The 18,576-nt window shown below is 39.2% G+C and overlaps 2 protein-coding genes across 6 annotated transcripts in view; one reads left to right on the forward strand and one right to left on the reverse strand.

Annotated features, from left to right (window-relative positions):
- Positions 1 to 6,260, forward strand: part of LOC122814477 (inactive serine/threonine-protein kinase TEX14-like) — a 555,764-nt gene extending 549,504 nt beyond the window's left edge. The window contains exon 20 of the mRNA XM_044087056.1: positions 5,646 to 6,260. Within this exon, the coding sequence (XP_043942991.1) occupies positions 5,646 to 5,665 (20 nt within the window). The 3' untranslated portion in view covers positions 5,666 to 6,260. The remainder of the gene's footprint in view (positions 1 to 5,645) is intronic.
- LOC122813996 (clathrin heavy chain 1-like) overlaps positions 6,156 to 18,576 on the reverse strand; it is a 139,110-nt gene continuing 126,689 nt past the window's right edge. For 4 of the 5 annotated variants that reach the window (XM_044086572.1, XM_044086574.1, XM_044086573.1 and 1 more), the window contains one exon: positions 6,156 to 8,030. In XM_044086572.1, coding sequence (XP_043942507.1) covers positions 7,902 to 8,030 — 129 coding nt within the window. In that variant the 3' untranslated portion in view covers positions 6,156 to 7,901. The remainder of the gene's footprint in view (positions 8,031 to 18,576) is intronic. The other variant, XR_006366756.1, reaches the window with a different exon arrangement.

Genomic DNA, 18,576 nt, shown 5'->3' on the forward strand with positions numbered 1-18,576 from the left:
AAATGTGAAAAGGCCAATTTTAAGTTCTGGGTTTTAGAGGTGGTGCCATACCCAGACAGGGGGGGGTGATTGGGAAACCAAGATTGAATACAGGGAAATGATATGGCAACTCAGGCTTGATTCAAGTTGTGGCAAAGGCCTGAATGATCACGTTTCCATCACCCCAGCATTGAAGATTTTAGCCACAGACCCCAAAATAACTAAAGGGATATAGCAGGAACAAGGATGGAGTGGATTCTTATATTCCATCTTAAACAATACTGTTATTGTTGGAACAAAATACAAAATTCCCTGTTTTTTAAGGTGATAATAAAACTATGTTAGGATCACTAGTACAACATCATGCTTGTACAAACATTTTATTAATACGTCATAAACATTTCATAAATTTTATTAATTTTATTAATGTTTCACAACCAAAACAGTAATATTGTGTTAACATTTTTATATGGAATATATATTATATACAAGACATATACATACATTTATATTTATTTATTAAAATTTCTTATTTATTTATCTACTTATTTATATATTTATGTATTTTATATGTATTTATATATGATTTATATACTTGGATGTATGTATATTTAAATGGTTTATCTAATTATTAACACCCACGGGGGGGGGGGGGGGTTATAATACTTTTTATAATATTTTTTTATAACACTTTTCAGTGTATTTATAACATTATACACTTTTGTATGCACACATTTTTTAACTATATACATATACATGCATTTTTTAATTATATTCAATGTGGCCGATAGCTAGGTTCTCAATCTAAGTGATTATTTGATCGAAAGGGATCTGCCTTGTGTACACTATGGGTTTGAGGCTGGTCATCCTCAATTACACATTACACACTACTAAAATTTTAACCGTTTACTTTATATCCTCAGTGCTCTAAAAGCAACAAGAAAGATGTAAAGTGAAGTGCTGGAGATTGCCCAACATAACAGTTAGCGTATCAATGCATGTTCAGTGGGCTAAGGAACTTGATTTAAAAACGACATATTTTAGAAGCAATAACACACCACACTCGTAGCTTTTTAAGGATGTTTAATAATTTATATAATTTATTTGATCTATGGTAGTACGTGCTGGTCTCATGAAAAAAAAAACACTTTTTAGGGCTTGTATATATGAAGTTGAGATGAAAATGATTAATTTTATTGTTTATTGCAATTCTGCTTTTTAACAACTTTTTCGTTTCATGTTATCACTGTATTAATTTAAAAGTAAAACAATGAAAACGCTACCAAATGTAGCTTTAGCTCACTTTGGGCACTGTGTATACAAACTAAGGCAAAACATTGCTTAGTTATTTTAACTGGTAAGAATGCAGAATAGATTATTTAATTATTTAATTGATTAATAAGTTAACAATCAAATGGATTTATGAGGGAGTGCAATTTGTATATAAGGCAAACTATATTTATCAAACTTTATTCTGAAGAAGTCTCCTGTGGTGGAGACGAAAGCGCTCAATCTTTATCTTTGTATCCTGTACTATATCGTATACCAAGGATTTGGTGATGTTCGTTGTTGATGGCCTTTATTTGCTGGAAATAAATCTTCGTTTTTACTAACTCAACTGCTACCTTTTTTGCCTACATTGGACAACCTTCATTGTGCCGGATTTTGGTTTGATCTACTGTTTTTTTGTGTTGTGAGAGTTTGGCTGGTTACAAACTGGAGATTTTCTATTTGGGCCTCCTCTACAGACCTGGATCCATTTTCATCCATACTAGAGTTAGTATCTGACCTCTTTGATAAAGGTTCCAGCTGTGCCACCATCAAGGTGGAGTTGTCGACAATTCCAGAAGATGGTGCTTGACGTAAAGACATGGACATTTTCAGTGATCTGGCAACACCTTTCTGAAAGGTACCTTTCTAAGACCTCCCATTAGAGACCCAGCCCCTCCATGGGGCATCACCATTATATTACAAGCTCTGATGCAGTCTCCATTTGAACCCACAACCACAGCACATCTAAAATTTCTTAATTGGAAAACAATCTTCCCAGTGATAGTAACATCAGACAGATGAATCTCAGAGTTACAGGCTCTCATGTAAGCCGTAGCTACTATTTCAGAAAGCCATTTCCCTTAGAATCAACACATCCTTTATTCCTAAGGTGGCATCCGAAGTAAATCAAAATCTATCCATAAACTTGCCTGTGTTTTTCCCCAGATATTCAAACAAAGGAGAATACTTGTTGCTTAAGTTAGATGTCCACAGGCAGCTCAGATTCTACATTTGCAGAGCAAAACGTTTCAAAAGAGGCGATCAGTTGCTCATTCAAAAAGTTCAACTAGGGCAGTTTCCACACAGACAGCGGTTCACAGAGGACTATCCATTGATGCTGTGGGCATTTGGACTATGGTACACACCTTTGTCTCTCACTATAACCTGGTACTCAATCCAGATCACGTTCTTCCTTTGGTTCCACCATACTCAAGAGTTTGGTTCCACCATACTCAGGAATGTCCTTCCATGACACTATCCCAGTTTGACAGCTTGGGATTCTGTCCCATACGTTTGAAATGGACAAAAATAGACAGCATTGGATACAAAAGTTATGTACTTACCAAAATATTATATCCATGTTGTCAGATTCTTTTCCAGTTCAAACTCCCTTCTGCCCCCCTCCTGATGGTCACTTATGGCTTTGAGATGATCAAGTGGACGTTCATTTTCTGTCTGTGCATAGTCATATGAGACTGTGCTCATTATTCCTCATCAGGTTGAGAATACCTTGCTTAGGGTTTCCTTCTACAGGATGGTTCCGATAGAGGAGAGGTGGGCAGTCGATCCAAGCAACTAAGATGGAGTACAGGGAATTGTGGGTAGGGGAGGAGTCAGAGCTTTGGCTCTGAAGAAGCTTCAAAGTTGATGCCAAGGTCTGATCAGAGAACCCTATATGCTTGAACCAGATGAAAAATCAGACAACATGGGTCTGGTAAGTATGTAACGTTCATTTTCACAGTCCAAGTAGGAAACTCCAACTCTGTCATCTCAAGCCTGACTCCACCCACCAGCAATAAGGGTACGACAAGATCAGTCCTTTTCCCTTTTTGTTAATCAACTCTACCTGCAGATCTTCCCCATATACCTTATCCTATACAAAGATGATGGTGATACAGATTCCACCTTTTCCCACGCCTCAGTCCAAAAATCATACCCAGGAAGACCTTAGGTAACTCTGTTTTGACCCATAAAAATTAAGTATATAGTAATGGTATCCAATACCAAATGCAAGCTTCCCAGATTATCCAAGGACTGGCAAATAATGAACAACCTGTCGCTATTTTTTTCGGGGGCTGAAATAGATTTCAGTATCTGTCCCAGAGAGGCAGAAATGCAGTTGGTAAAGTATATTCCTCCCAAAAGTTGAATATCTAGCTCCCAGTTGTAGCGTCAGCCTCCTAGAAAAAAATCTTTCTTTGTAAGTCACTGCAAACAACATTTGCAAATTCATTACTGCAGCTCCAAGAAACACCACTATCATCTAGTCATGACAGAAGCACGCTGGTTCCTAGTCTCTCAGAATTAAGCTTCCATCAAGCTGTTCAAATTAAATCGCAATTCCTTCTCTATTTTATTGCCAGTTTATCTTCCCACAGTACTACCTGCCATCCTAGATCCCCCCCCTACTACCATCCATACAGATACCAAAGCACCAAACTGCACTGCATGGACTACAGCTTCTCCATCCAGGGTCCACAAGTATGGGAATCTGTTCCAGCTTTTCTAATAAAGAACATTTCTTGTATATCATCTAGCTTATGATCTCAGAAACTTCTTACATAATGATACAATCTGCAAATGCCATAGAACAGGACCAACTGCCTGAAATTACAGAGCACCCCCTCTTTACTATCACCTATGTACTACTACACTAACATTGCCTGACAGCTCTAGCCTATATACTACTACACTAACATTGCCTGACAGCTCTAGCCTCTTATGTCAACTCATTCTTTGAATAGTACAGACAGTCATGTGTAAAGCATATACAATCTCCAGCACTTTTTCTCCTCATCATACTAACCTTGTGGTGAGAGGAATTCTGAACTATTCTGTAGGGGGTGTGTGTGTGTGTGTGTGTGTGTGTGTGTGTTGTTCTTATTCCAGGTTTGTTTTATTGTAATGTCTGTCACACTTTTTTATGCTCAGACTTAACCTGAAAACAGACTACATTAGTTGACAAATTGAAATAAATAAAAAATGAACATTTTTCTCCTTAATGGAGGGACAACAAGGCCCATCGGTAACCAGGCATTATCCAACACACTGGTGAAGTGCAACATCCTTTACTTTGAAAAATAGAATAAAATCCTTTAGAGTTAATATAGCTTCTTCTGCCAGGGAAGTAGCTACATCAATAGCTTTGTCAGCACATTTAAAAGGTATTCTAGGGTAAAACTAGGTACTGCATGAATTGTACCGAACTTGATTTACTGTTTTTGGCACTTGTACCCAAGTAATGATTCACTTTTTGGTACTGCAGAAACTCCTGTCCAACACTCCTGTGTGCCCAGTATTGCTAAGGTCAGCATTAATTTCCTATAGCATGCTGGCTTACTACAGGAAATGGGCATGCAGTAGGCACCATGGATAAAGTGCCCCCACCAGCATGGTGATGTGCTTATTTAGGTTACACTACAGCAACTACTAAACACATCTGCAGTATCACCATCTGTATTCATGACCAATCTATGTGACATCACCCAGGACTCTTATGGAAGAGGTGAGAAGACATTGTTTTCTCATTCTACTTACCAGTCATTAGAGCCTCCTGCATCAGTGCCAGCAGTTCAACACCAACATTTGGGTCATAGTCTGGGGCTCCATCCCTCTGAACCTTGAAGCAGACTACTTTTAAAATGACTCTGAAGATAGTACACCAGTGTACACCAACAGACTTTGGGAGCAGTTTGCTATATCTGACCCCCATGCTCCCTTTGAGTTTTTTTTTTTATATAGATATAGTTTCTTCTTTGTATAGCTATAGTTGTTATTTATTAATGCAGGGTTACTTTACAGTGTTTCCAGACGGATGTATAATTTCACCGACTGCCCCATGAAAAGTACTAGCATCTTCTACAGCTGTATTTCTTCTGCCTCCCCCAACTGATAAAGCAAGTGAGGAAATATAACTGCATAAATGTATCCGAATTTTCATGGTGGGCTGCCTCATCACCAGGGCAAGTGAAACTTCCAGACAGCTAGTTCTGGAAGGACTACAGAGACTGTCTGGTGATATATCCCCCCTTCAGGTTAAGATTAAGCATGAGCAGTTCTGGGTGTGATACGTACTGCAGCTGTACTGAACTTTTAATACATGTAGTACAGAACATTTTGTAATGTGACATCAGCCCAAGTCACAAGCCTTCTTTATCAAGTGCTGTGTAGACAGCTACTTGGAGAACACAGATATGATGACCCAAGAGGAATACTGTGTGCGATTGATGGGAACAGATGAAATTTATACACAAAAAAGATTATATTTTGTGGAGGTGAATAACTGCGGTTTCACTGTAGGAAGGATTTCTTCAACCTAAAAAGAAAGCAGTTAAGAGCAACATTTCTGATTCAGCTTTTGTTCATGGCATAACTAGCTTTTTTTATTCTCCTAGGCTATACTTCCAAAACATGACTCACTGGAAATAGTACACCAGTGTATACCAACAGAGACCCAGTTTCCAGATCTACTGCCAGAGAAAGTTTCTTTTAAGTCAGCTATTTATCCAGCGGTTCTGTAGCTTTGACCAAGGAAGGTGGGCAGAAAAGGTGAAGAGAAAGTATGAAGAGAGGCACAGAGGACAGACGGACATTTATTTTCTGAACTTCACGGTTAATTCAAGCTCTCTGGACAGCACATCATGTATGATTATTAATTTCAGAGAGTTTATGGCTCCAACCTAGCCAACTATTTTGACATGATAGCTTACAGGTATGAAATGTACAGATTTCATCATGTGATCCCATACAAGAAACGCACCAGAGTACTGGTAATTCTGGCAGTGAGTACTTACTGTGCACTATCCTTTCATTATCTTCTAGCTAATTAGCCAATGAAACGTTTGCTGTTAAACATGGGAATGACCATCTCAAAGCTTGCAAATATCACCAGTTCCAAGACCTGCTTTGTTTCTTTAAAATTTTATTCCATTCCAGAAACAGTCTTTATGTACATGTTGGAAAATAAGAGGTGTGTCGTACAACCAAATAAAGTGATTTTGCTTGGGTGACCAGAGTTGAAATTTTCAGTATGTTTGCATCAGTTGCTTAGTGTGCGTTATGTTACATTCATCCAGAAGTGGAGTGGGGTGTACAAGTTTTAAAAGTCTAGTTTAGTAGAGTACAATATATTTTTCAGACTGTGTACAACTAGATATCAGAACTTTGGGGATGTGAAAGACTAATGAAGAGTGCTTAAAAAAGCTGGGTGATTAGTTCTGTTATAGACAAATCAGGTAGCAATAAAGACCTCACTTGTAGAGACGTGATCAGTGATGCAAGGCACTGAGTGCAGAACTGTACCATGCTAACAGCATCATAGGTGATAAAGGCAGGAATTATGGGACATTTCCAGGTATAGCTGGAAAGAATTTCAGGAACCACTCAAGGAACTGTGGAGTAATACCACATAGCATCCATGTGCTGCAGGGAATCAGAGCAGTAGCACTCAATCCATGTGCTTCAGGGAATGGTGGGAATAACCCCCCCCCCATTCCATATACTGGGGAGAATCAAGTCTTGGCATTAACCCCCACCACAGACCAAAGCAAGCCTATTAACTGTACAAAGCAAGCGTGATGGACAATATGGTACCCAGTAAACCAGAGTGTGGGTGTGTGTCCATTTGTTGCATAGACGTATAATATAATGGATAGTGTGTCTCCTATACATGTACATACTTGTCATCACCTTCTATCCCCACAGTATAAAAGAGTGAAGACTAAGACATCATTCGTGCAGGGAATCGTACCACATACATCACTGTTGCTGCTACTGCACAAAAAACCATGGAACAGTATTACACACCATCCATGCACTGGAGGATCAGCTAAATGGCAGTTACCATTTACATGCACAGTCTAAGCAGCCCATGAAAACTCGTTTTAGGAAAGGGTTTTTCTTTTGTAAAAAAATATTGTTTCTAAAATCCATGTTAAATAAATATATTTATACATTTTCTGTAGCAACATATCCAGAGTTACGCCCTTTTTACCCTTTTAGTACTGTATTTTCGAAGGCCATTCAGGTCCTTAGCTGTCTGTGACTGTAATCAGACTTTTCAGAGTTCTGTTATAAAAACTGCAGGGCAAAAGAGCTGAAAAGGAAACCCTGCCTCACCCCCCCCCCCCCCCAAAAAAATTTTGCTTCACTGTGCAGTCTGTATTCAAAAGGTTTCTCCCCTTCGCAGACAAAAATGGATCGTTTACTCCTTTTTATTTGCAATTCTGTAATGTAGATAGTTATTTTCAGAGTTCATCGACTTCTTTCTGCATCTCTCATGGCACAAAAACTATGCAAGCTCCATGCCTCTGTTGTGCATGATCCTTGGTGCCTTGTTGCACAGTTGCACCTGCAGGCTAGCCTTCTCTCCAGATTTCATATCTTGTGCAGTAGGCCATTCATTTCTCTTCAGGTGATGTGGGTGTTCTTCAGGCATAATGAAAGGAAGCTAGAGTGTCCTTCAGCCTAGATTAGTGCCAAGTGCACGGCAGCAGAAGAAGATTTTTCCACAAAGAAAGGCGAGAAGTCATTTTTAGGAGGATCAGGTCATTCTGTGAATGAAGTCATTTTTAGGAGGATCAGGTCATTCTGTGAATGCAAGTATTTTTCCAAACACTGCAGTTATGTTCCTTTATCACTACACATCCACTTCACACACTCGTGACTTTGTACTTTGTGTATCCCAGGATTGGTAGCAACCGATGTACAATACAAGGGCTCACAGTATGACGCTGTAGGAACTGATATAGTGTGTGTTTACAGACTGAAAGAGACAGCACCTGCGCAAAAGAAGGAAAGAGCAAGGGTCAGTTTAAACTGAAAACATTACCAACATTCTTTCAAGAGCACAGCTTTGTATAAATATGCCATATTTACAGATCGTGTCCTCTGCACATATTACTTAGTTGCACTAGTTCATAAGCACTAGTGAGTGGTTAAAATCTTGTGCTTCATTAAGTGCCTCAGTCACAATACAAGTTCTACCACCATTTCAGTTGATGACCCAGTTAACTGTCCCTATATTTTGTATGCAGTTAACTGTGCTGTGTGAAAAAGTGTTTGCATTTATTATAGCTCATAGTTAAGAGAGGGCCTTTTTGGATTTTTAAAGATATGCCCATTCCTTGGGGATATTACAATATTTTTTTGTACTCTCTTCCCTCACTTCTTACAGATTTAATAGTTACCCCATAGCAGTTTTGATTTATGCTATGGTCTTTGACATTATTCTTTCTTTAAAAGTCTGATGCAGTCATCCACCACAGTTTCTGTAATATTCATCCCCAAATATCTCTGAACCAGTGTAGGCAGCAATATACCTGTGATGTAACCTTAGGACATCCAGAAAAAAAAAAAAAAAAAAAAAAATCGCTAGTTTGCTCACTAACCTGTTGTGCTGTACAGTGTTGATATGGTCTACTAGATCATGAGCAAAGCTTTAAGTAGGTACTTCTTTTTTAAGACCTGAACAGAAGAAATTATTAAATTTGTCTGGAATCCATGCGTCTTCATACGCACCACTGGCTTCCAGATGGACAGTTTTCTCTATCAGCAGCATAGTTGTGGAGTAATAAAGCCTCAACTAGTAACCAGACAGCCAGAGTTGGATTATCAGCTCAGGAAGAGATGAGCAGAGGAGAAGTCGTCAGTGGCTTATTCCCAGTCATCCATTGTGGGGGGAGGGTGTTGCAGGGTGTACCCGTCATATGCTGGCTTGGACAATGGTGAAGAGCCTTAGACCAGAGGAAGTGGCCTTGACGTCAGTAATCATGACCTTCACTGGATACACACAGGGAAAGTACAGCAGGCCTACATAGTGATGCAGTTGTTCACATCAGGCTCAAAAGAAACACCCTGGCTACTTGTGTTAATAACGACTTTGTGGGAAGAACACTGACAGGCTAAGAAAAGTGGCAATTAATGGGGTTGAGGCAGGTTGAGGACTGATAGTGATAACTGTCTGTCCTTGGCAGATCAAATGTTTCATGGATGGACGCAGCACAAGTGGCCTTCATGCCTGTTTGGATGACTGCTTGCTGTAGTTGGCAGTCACGTGAAACAGTGTCCAGGATATCACTGCTGTAATCATTCAAAGGGGTGATGGTCAGCAGGTAGGGAAGAAAAAGATTTTCTCCATTAACAAAATTTCCTTAACTGCTCCCTGTACAGCCAGGGTCAAATCAGCAGGTTGATCATTGTTCCATGTCCTATGAAAGGAAAACTTCTGCCTTTTTCTAGTCATCAGAAACTTCACACTTATACGGTGATTTGTTTTAAGAAAAAGCTATTGGTCTGACTCCCCCCATAAGTTGAAGCGCTTTAATACAAATTCTATAAAACACTCAATGTGAAGTTGTTCAGTCTCGCTGTTCATTCTTCACTGATGGGTTCGGAGCTGATCCTCAGCTCTGACACGGCCGTTTAGCAAAGCTCAAAGTTTACCAGTAGCTCGAGACCCAGCCCCTTATCCCATGATGCACTTCTGGAATTAACCCAGATCTAGTTTGCCGCGGCACTGATCTCTTGGTTTCCAGCTCTGCTTGAGACTTTATTCAACAAATTAGCAAGTTTTTCTAAAAATTTTCGTATATAATCATATTTAGACTTTTGCTTAGTATTTCCCTTATTACTCTCTCTTTTATTTTTCGTGGCCGTTCTTTGCTAGTGTTGGCTTTGGCCTTTAGTAGTGTAGTTAGTGTTAGCGTAGTTCTGTAGTTAGGTATTAACAGCTAAATTTACAGTTAGTTTCCTGTTTTTTCTCTCTCTCTATATTATATATATATATATATATATATTATATATATATATATATATATATATATATATATATATATATATATATATACACATATACATATATATATATATATATATATATATATATATATATACACACATATATATATACATATACATATATATATATATATATATATATATATATATATATATATATATATATATATATATATATATATATATATATATATATATATATAACACACCAAACATGTCCAGCACTCAAATAAGAAAAACAATAAATCGGCCGTTTTGGAAGTAAAGGCTTTATTAAGCCAAAAAACAGTCTGCCCCACAGACCGGTTTCGCTCTAACTGAGCGTCATCAGTGTGATACGGCAGCATAAGCACATCACGCATATATGCGTGCTTTCAAATTCACACTTCTCTCTCTTTTAAAGAGATATTTCACTAATACAGTTTAAGATGAAAAATTGCAGTTTAGAATAAAAAAATCATATGTTGTTCTGTGATATTCATTATATAAATGATGTCCAAAACATACAAATTTTTTAGATACACTATATGTAACAATATAGATCTCCCAAAATAATGTATAAAAATAATATATAGAAAAGGTATATATATAAACACACATACACATCTTGTCATTATATTATATTAATCCTAAAATTAGGACACCAAAACATTACCACATACATCACCATATATGTGTGTGTGTGCTCATGTGCATGTGTGTATGCATATATATACACGTGTGTCTTCATAATTGAACCCTGATAATATTATATTATATATTAAATGCATATAATATGCACAGATATCATATCAATATTACAAAAACACACATACATATATAAAGAAAAATGTATACATAAACAATAACAGCTGCAAACACACACCCGCACTTGTACACAGGTGGGCAAATGTATATACATATACATAAAAATATATATACACATACATAAAAATATATATACACACACACACATGCATTTTAACATACCCCCACACAAACATACAAATGTACAAAAATACAAAAAGATGTGTATGTACATGTCAACACGCAAAATGCAAAAATACAAAAATACAAAAGTAGAGATGCAAAAAACAAACAATAATCTAAATTACCTAACTAGAGATGGAACATTTACCAGTGGTCATTCAAACCTGGCTTAAATAAAGCCCCTAAGTTTACTATCCATCTACGTTCTTTATTAGTTAGTATTTTATGTTTGAGTACATCCCCTTTAATCATATCATTTACTTTATCTATACCAACAAAAACAAAATGAGCTGTAGGATGATTTAGAATGTGCTTATACAATGCACTTCTCATCCTCTTACATTTTATATCACTAAGATGGGTGGCAATCCTTTGTTTTAGATGGCACGAAGTTTGTCCAATGTAAAAAGAACCACATCTACACAAAGCCATATATACCACCCATGATGTACTACATGTGATAAAGCATCTAATGTCGTAAACCTTACTAGTGTTGGCTGAAGTAAAAGTTACAGTCTTTGACATTAAATTGCAATATTTGCAGTGTCCACAAAAAGTGCTACCCTTCCTAGAAGAATCTAATAAGTTGGTGGCTTTACTCTTTTTATAGTGAGATAAATATTCACCTAAATTTTTACCTCTCCTAAATCCAAAATGGCACTGATTGCCCAAAATTGTATGTAATAATGGGTCATTGTGTAGAATAAACCAATATTTATCAATAACCTGTTTAATTAAATAGGTATTAGTAGCATAAGTAGTGATAAACCGAATGTTTTCACCCTTCAATATCTGCTTTGGTACATCTACACTATCCTTCAAAAGCAAATCCCTTCCCAGGTTTCTGTTAACATCAAAAGCCTCCTTAATATTTCCAGTTTTGTAACCCCTATTTTTAAATCTAAGAGATAAATCTTTTGCCATTGTGTTATAATCAATTACATCAGAACAAATAGTCTTTATTCTCCTGAATTGTGCCTTGGGTATGTTCCTAATAGTATGGGGAGGGTGGCAGCTAGTAGCATATAATAAAGAATTTTTTGAGAAGGGTTTCCTATATAGGGAAGTAATAATAGTACCATCAATTGTCTTAGTGATACTTACATCCAAAAAGTCTATTGTAAATAACTCTAGCTTCCCAACAAACTTAATACCAAAATTATTGGAATTTAAATATTCTTTAAATTTCAACCAACCCTCTGTGCTGCCACACCATACAACCCAACAATCATCTAGGAACCGTCTCCACATGACAAGCTGTTCAGAGAAAGGAAACTGAGTGTTGTAAATGAATAATTCCTCCAGGTAGCCCATAAATAGGTCCGCATATATAGGGGCAAAAGTAGCCCCCATAGCTGTCCCCCTTACCTGTAGATACCATTCGTTATTGAATTTGAAAGCATTGTGCTCAAGGACTAGTTTAAGTAAAGAAACCAAGAAATTCTTTTCATCCATGGTATATAGTCCTGATCTCTGTATCCAAAATTCTACCGCCTCAATACCACCTGAGTGCGGAATACTGGTATACAGAGATTGGACATCTAAAGTCCCTAGTTTACTATCAAAGGATAATTGTAAATCTTCCATCAAGTTCAGGAACTGCTTGGTATCTCTTATCCTAGCCCTCACCTGCACTAAAAGAGGTTTTAGTTTGCTTTCCAGGTACTCAGATAATGGTTCTGTCAAGGAACCTCGACCTGAAACTATGGGCCTACCTGGAGGATCACACAGTTTTTTATGTATTTTAGGCAGAATGTAATAGTACTGGAATGTAGGACACTCAACCTGTAATTGTTTAACCAACTCTGAGCTAATCCAATTCTCACATACTGCCTGTTGTAAAAATGTATCAACAATACTTTTAAATTCTGATGTAGGATCAGCACACAAATGGCTATAGAAATAAGAATCACTCAACTGTATTGTGGCTTCAGCATCATATTTATTCTTATCCCATATCACCACTGCACCTCCCTTGTCCGCTTTAGTGATTACTATCTGTGAATTTTGCTTTAATCTATCCAGAGCCAGCTTTTCTTCTCTGGATATATTATAATTAACATTTCTGAAAATTTCAGTTTGCCTAGTTTGTAAATCCTTTAGCACCATTTGTTCAAAAACTTTAACATTGCTGTTGTATATTGGTGCAAAATCAGATTTTTTAAAAGTAAAATCACTTTTAGATACAGATGTCATTTTAGCTGTTTGGTTAGCAAAATAACATTTCAGATTAAGCAACCTACTAAAATTCTTAACATCACAGACAATGTCATATTGTGATAAATAAAAAGAAGGCACAAAGTTTAATCCTTTATGTAGCAATTTTAATTCAGAATAACTGAACTGGTAGTTAGTTAAATTAACCACAATATTATTGCTATCATAAATATCATTGTTATCAGAGGATAGAGCAGAAACCGGTACTGTGGGGCTAACCCCCTCCATTAGACCTAAATGTCCATATGAGTTCTTATGTTTCCGGCCCCCCCTCCTAAAGGGGTTTTGGATTTCTTAGAAAAAGGTAATTCTGGCGAACCCATTGTTGTAGGCTCTGATTCTACCTCAGTATCAGTATTTGAATAGCATGAAGACCCATCCGAGGTGCTTGCAGTAGTGTGTTTTAAAATCGACCGCACCCTTTTGCGTTTAGGCCTAGTTTGTTTCTCAGTCCCAAAATGCACTTCCTTTCTTTCCCTTTTCCAGTTGAACACCTTATCATTCTTGAAGTCATTTATGTCTCTATGAAACTTTTTCATTTTGCGTGCACTTAATTCAGCCTCATGTTTGTCAATGTCCTCCATGAATTTCTTATGTAAGTTGTTATATTCTGGCATAGATTCAAACCGCAAGACATTCTCCTGACATTCATTAAGTTCAGCAAACAAAATGGAAAGTTGCTTCTCATAGTATTCAATAAGCAATGCCATAAACATGTTTGAGGCCGTCAACTGTGTGTCACGCCACTTTTTAACAAACTGAGAATCATCCTTACCCAAACCAGGCTCCAGACGCACTCGCAAACCTCTCGGTACAATCTCAGCTTTCAAATAAGCTTTTAACAGCTTATTATGCCACACCATAGAGCGTACCTTCTTTGTCAAATCACATAGCCTTCTAAACTGCATCATAATTCCTGTATCAGACTCCATGCCAGAATTAGAACGAGTGTTACTCTCACCCGCTTCTGGTAAAGTAAACATCGAAACATCATCTTTATCTTCTGTAAGATGTTGCAAAAAAGTTTTGAAATCACGCCCTGCTGCCATCCTAGTTGCAACTGTACACCTCCAAAACCATAAGCCGAATACCCCAACGCCAGATTACACGTATAGGTTTGTGGTCGAAGAAACAGCACAGGACAACAAAATATTCAAAAGTTCCAAACCATCCGTGCTCGTAAACTTCACAGTGCCCGAGACAAAATACAACACACCAAACATGTCCAGCACTCAAATAAGAAAAACAATAAATCGGCCGTTTTGGAAGTAAAGGCTTTATTAAGCCAAAAAAACAGTCTGCCCCACAGACCGGTTTCGCTCTAACTGAGCGTCATCAGTGTGATACGGCAGCATGAGCACATCACGCATATATGCGTGCTTTCAAATTCACACTTCTCTCTCTTTTAAAGCGATATTTCGCTAATACAGTTTAAGATGAAAAATTGCAGTTTAGAATAAAAAAACATATGTTGTTCTGTAATATTCATTATATAAATGATGTCCAAAACATACAAATCTTCTAGATACACTATATGTAACAATATAGATCTCCCAAAATAATGTATAAAAATAATATATAGAAAAGGTATATATGTAAACACACATACACATCTTGTCATTGTATTATATTAATCCTAAAATTAGGACACCAAAACATTACCACATACATCACCATACATGTGTGTGTGTGCTCATGTGCATGTGTGTATGCATATGTATACACGTGTGTCTTCATAATTGAACCCTGATAATATTATATTATATATTAAATGCATATAATATGCACAGATATCATATCAATGAATGTTACAGAACAACATATGATTTTTTTATTCTAAACTGCAATTTTTCTATATATATATACATATATATATATATATATATATATATACACACATATATATATATATATATATATATATATATACACACACATATATATATATATATATATATATATATATACATATATATATATATATATATATATATATATATATATATATATATATATATATTTAGTGTGGCCTCTTGGGCATTGTTTGATATTGTGCGTGCTTTTATAAAATAGTTGCTTAGTTGTTTATAGTTGTGTACAGTTTTGATAGAATTTGCTGTTGATAAAATTATGTTGGAAGATAAAGATAGACATCCAAAGTCTGGTTTCAAAAAATGTCCAGACTGCGGACAGAAGATGTCGGTCACAGACAGACATGTTCAATGGTTCTATTGTCGGTGCACCTTCAGGAGTCCTGCAGTATATCTGCCACTACTTTTCCACTAGGGTGCTTGCTGAGAGGAAGAGAAAGCTCATGGATCAAGGTCTTCTTAAGCACGCTTTTGTGGAAGCTTTGACTGACCAGGATGGAACCAGCGAGTCAAAGTTCTCTAAATCCTCCTCAGACTCCAAGTGAAAAATGTCTAAAAGTGGAACTTGCTGTGACTTTTGCTCCACAGCCTTCGGAGCAGACAGTCTTTTCCTTTCGAATCCGAGACAATGCCTTGGAACTTGTCTCCGAAACTCCTTCTCCATTACTCCAGTCGGCAACATCGGTGCATTCCTCCGGGTCCTGTGTTAGCCTTTCGGATTTGGACATGGACCGACTGGTACAGAAGCTCTTAAAGACACCAGGCCTAGCTAAATTGCTGTCGGTTCCAACCCAGTCTTCGGAACCGAAGACCACTACCCCGGAATTAACTGCTCCTCCTCAGAGCCGTACCGGTTTTTCGGAGCCAGAGGAGGCCGACCTGATCGTTGTAGAACCCTCGGAGCAGACACCTGTTCCAGTGTCATCGACTCCATGTACTTGGACGTCCTTGGCACCAACTGGGGACTCTAGGAGCAGACACTCTCCAGTCAGGTCCGGGGAGGATAGTCGCAGTGACCTGTCGGTGCAGACTCTTCCTCTCAGGGCCTTGGCACGGGTGAGCTCAGCTACTACCTTGGGCTCAGCATCGGTGCGGGAGGGAATCACGGTTCCTTCGGGTCCGTTGAATCCTTGTCATCGGAGCCGTGATGCCTTTGAAGCTATGAGGCGAGTATTGTCTCGATGACTTTGAAGCTATGAGGCGAGTATTGTCAAGACTTCCTCATCGCCAGATCTGGCCTTTTTTTCCCCTAAAGTGCCTGTGTCTGCTTCCATCAGCCACCCCAAACGTAGAGACCCAGAGCCTCAGGTAGCCCCACTGGTTGCCCCCTGCTCTTCTGAGACTTCCCCAGAAGCTCCCACTGAGGAAGTCCCCAGAAAGAGAGTGTGCAAGAGGAGGCACGTGGACTCCCCACAGGAGTCATTGACATCTGACACTGACTTGGATGAGTCAGAAGGGTCCCCTCGATCCCCCTCTGAGAACATCTCCTTTGTGGAGATCCTTGACATCCTTAGGCAGAACGGTGATTGGCAGTCCAAAACCCCTACTGAGGACGAGTCGGTTCTTCTGAAGGCTTTTGGGTCTCAACCTTCCACCTCCTGGGTGTCTCCACCCTGCGATGAGCTTATGCAATTGATCTCTCGTAGGGCATGGGAGTCACTGGAGTCCATGGAGCCTGTCCCTCGGAGGCCTAATAAGTTTCTCTGCCCCAGCAGATAAAACCTTCTTGTCTAAGGGAGTCCCTGTTGATGCCATGGTGGTGGCGGCAGCCACCAAGGAGGAATTGTCAGACTTCTGCGTCTATCCATCCTCCTAACAGAGATTCTAGGATCATGGATAGATATGGGAAACGCATGTTCAGTTCTGCGACTTTCCACTCTTCATTGAACTATCTGACCCATTTCACCAGACTGCAAAGAGATCTTCATAAGGAGTTGGAAGATGCTCTTCAGGGTGCTGTAGCTGCAGGCATCTCTGACAAAGGTTCTGCCCAGCTTGCTACCCTCAATTCCATTGTGAACTCATCCATGTGTCTCATATCATATGCAGCAGATGGTTCGAGTAGAGCTGCAGGTTCAGGGATTTCTCTTCTTAGGTATGCCTGGATGTGCCTCTGTTCCTTCGCGGAGCCCTTCAAGTCTTCATTCATAAATACCCTGTTTGATGGCTCATCCTTGTGTGGGCCTGAGGTAAAGGAAACATTGACCAGGTGTGAAAGACTGTCTGCCGGTGTCCATTTTTCTACCCCTAAAATCGGCCTTACCCCAGAGGCCAAAAGGGAGGAAAGATGTGGTTCCGAAAATCCCAAGGAGCCTTCAGGACACACATGGAGAACCCCCCTCCAGGGGCAGAGGAGGAGGTAATAATGGAAGACGCCGCCCTTGTGGCAGAGGGGGTCCGCAACACCAGGGTGACAGAGATAGTTTCTCTGGTCAGCCCTACCAGCGCTCCTGAGAGGAGGCCCGACTGTCCTGCTCTGGAGGCAGTCGGGGGTCGCTTATCTTTGTATCTGGAAGCCTGGCTAGACAAACGACAGCTGGGTACAAAGCATCATTTCCAGAGGGTATTTCATACCGTTCTCCTCTCCTCCCCTTTCCGTCAGGAGAATCACGGACGTTCCACCCAGTTACAGGGAACAGGCAACTACAGAGGTCAACAAGTTGCTAGAAGAAAAAAAAAAAAAGTCATCCAGCCAGTCCCAGCTGACCAAACAGGATTCGGAACTTACTCAAGATTCTTTTTGGTTCCAAAGAAAACGGGGGACTGGAGACCCATTTTGGACCTCAGCAGACTCAACCAATTTATGAAGAAAGAGAAGTTCCGAATGGCCACGCTTCAGTCCATGCTTCCCTTTTTAGGGAAAGACAATTGGATGTGCTCGATCGATCTCAAGGATGCGTACTACCACATAAAAATGGCCAGACCATCCAGAGATTACCTGCTTTTCCGGCTGGGAGACAATCACCATCAGTTTCGAGCCCTGCCCTTTGGTCTCACTACAGCCCCCAGAGTGTTTACCAAATGTATGGCAGTGGTCTCGGCTCACCTGAGGCGTTTAGGATTCCAGGTTTTTCCGTACCTAGACGATTGGCTCCTTACCGCCACCACCAGGCATCAACTGATGGCAACAGAATCCACTCTGACACTCTGCAACCACTTAGGCATCACGGTCAACTTCGAAATGTCTGCCTTGTCGCCATCATCTTTATAGGAGCAGAGTTAGATTCTTCAACCACCACTGTACGTCTTACAGTCGAAAGGGTCTCACTCCTTCGACAGCACATCTCTTTGTTGGTGTCAAAGAACAGAGCTCCAGCCGCAAAGGTCTTGAAAGTACTAGATTTGATGGTGGCAGCAATCTTAGCCATTTCAGTAGCAAGGATGCATATGCGGATTCTTCAATGGCTTCTGTTCAGCCAATGGTCTTACCAGGAATTGCCAATGAACCATACAATTCTGATTACAAATTCTT

Source organism: Protopterus annectens, chromosome 10.part0 (genome assembly GCF_019279795.1).
Source record: "Protopterus annectens isolate FY-2018-M chromosome 10.part0, PAN1.0, whole genome shotgun sequence".
Classification (NCBI taxonomy): domain Eukaryota; kingdom Metazoa; phylum Chordata; order Ceratodontiformes; family Protopteridae; genus Protopterus; species Protopterus annectens.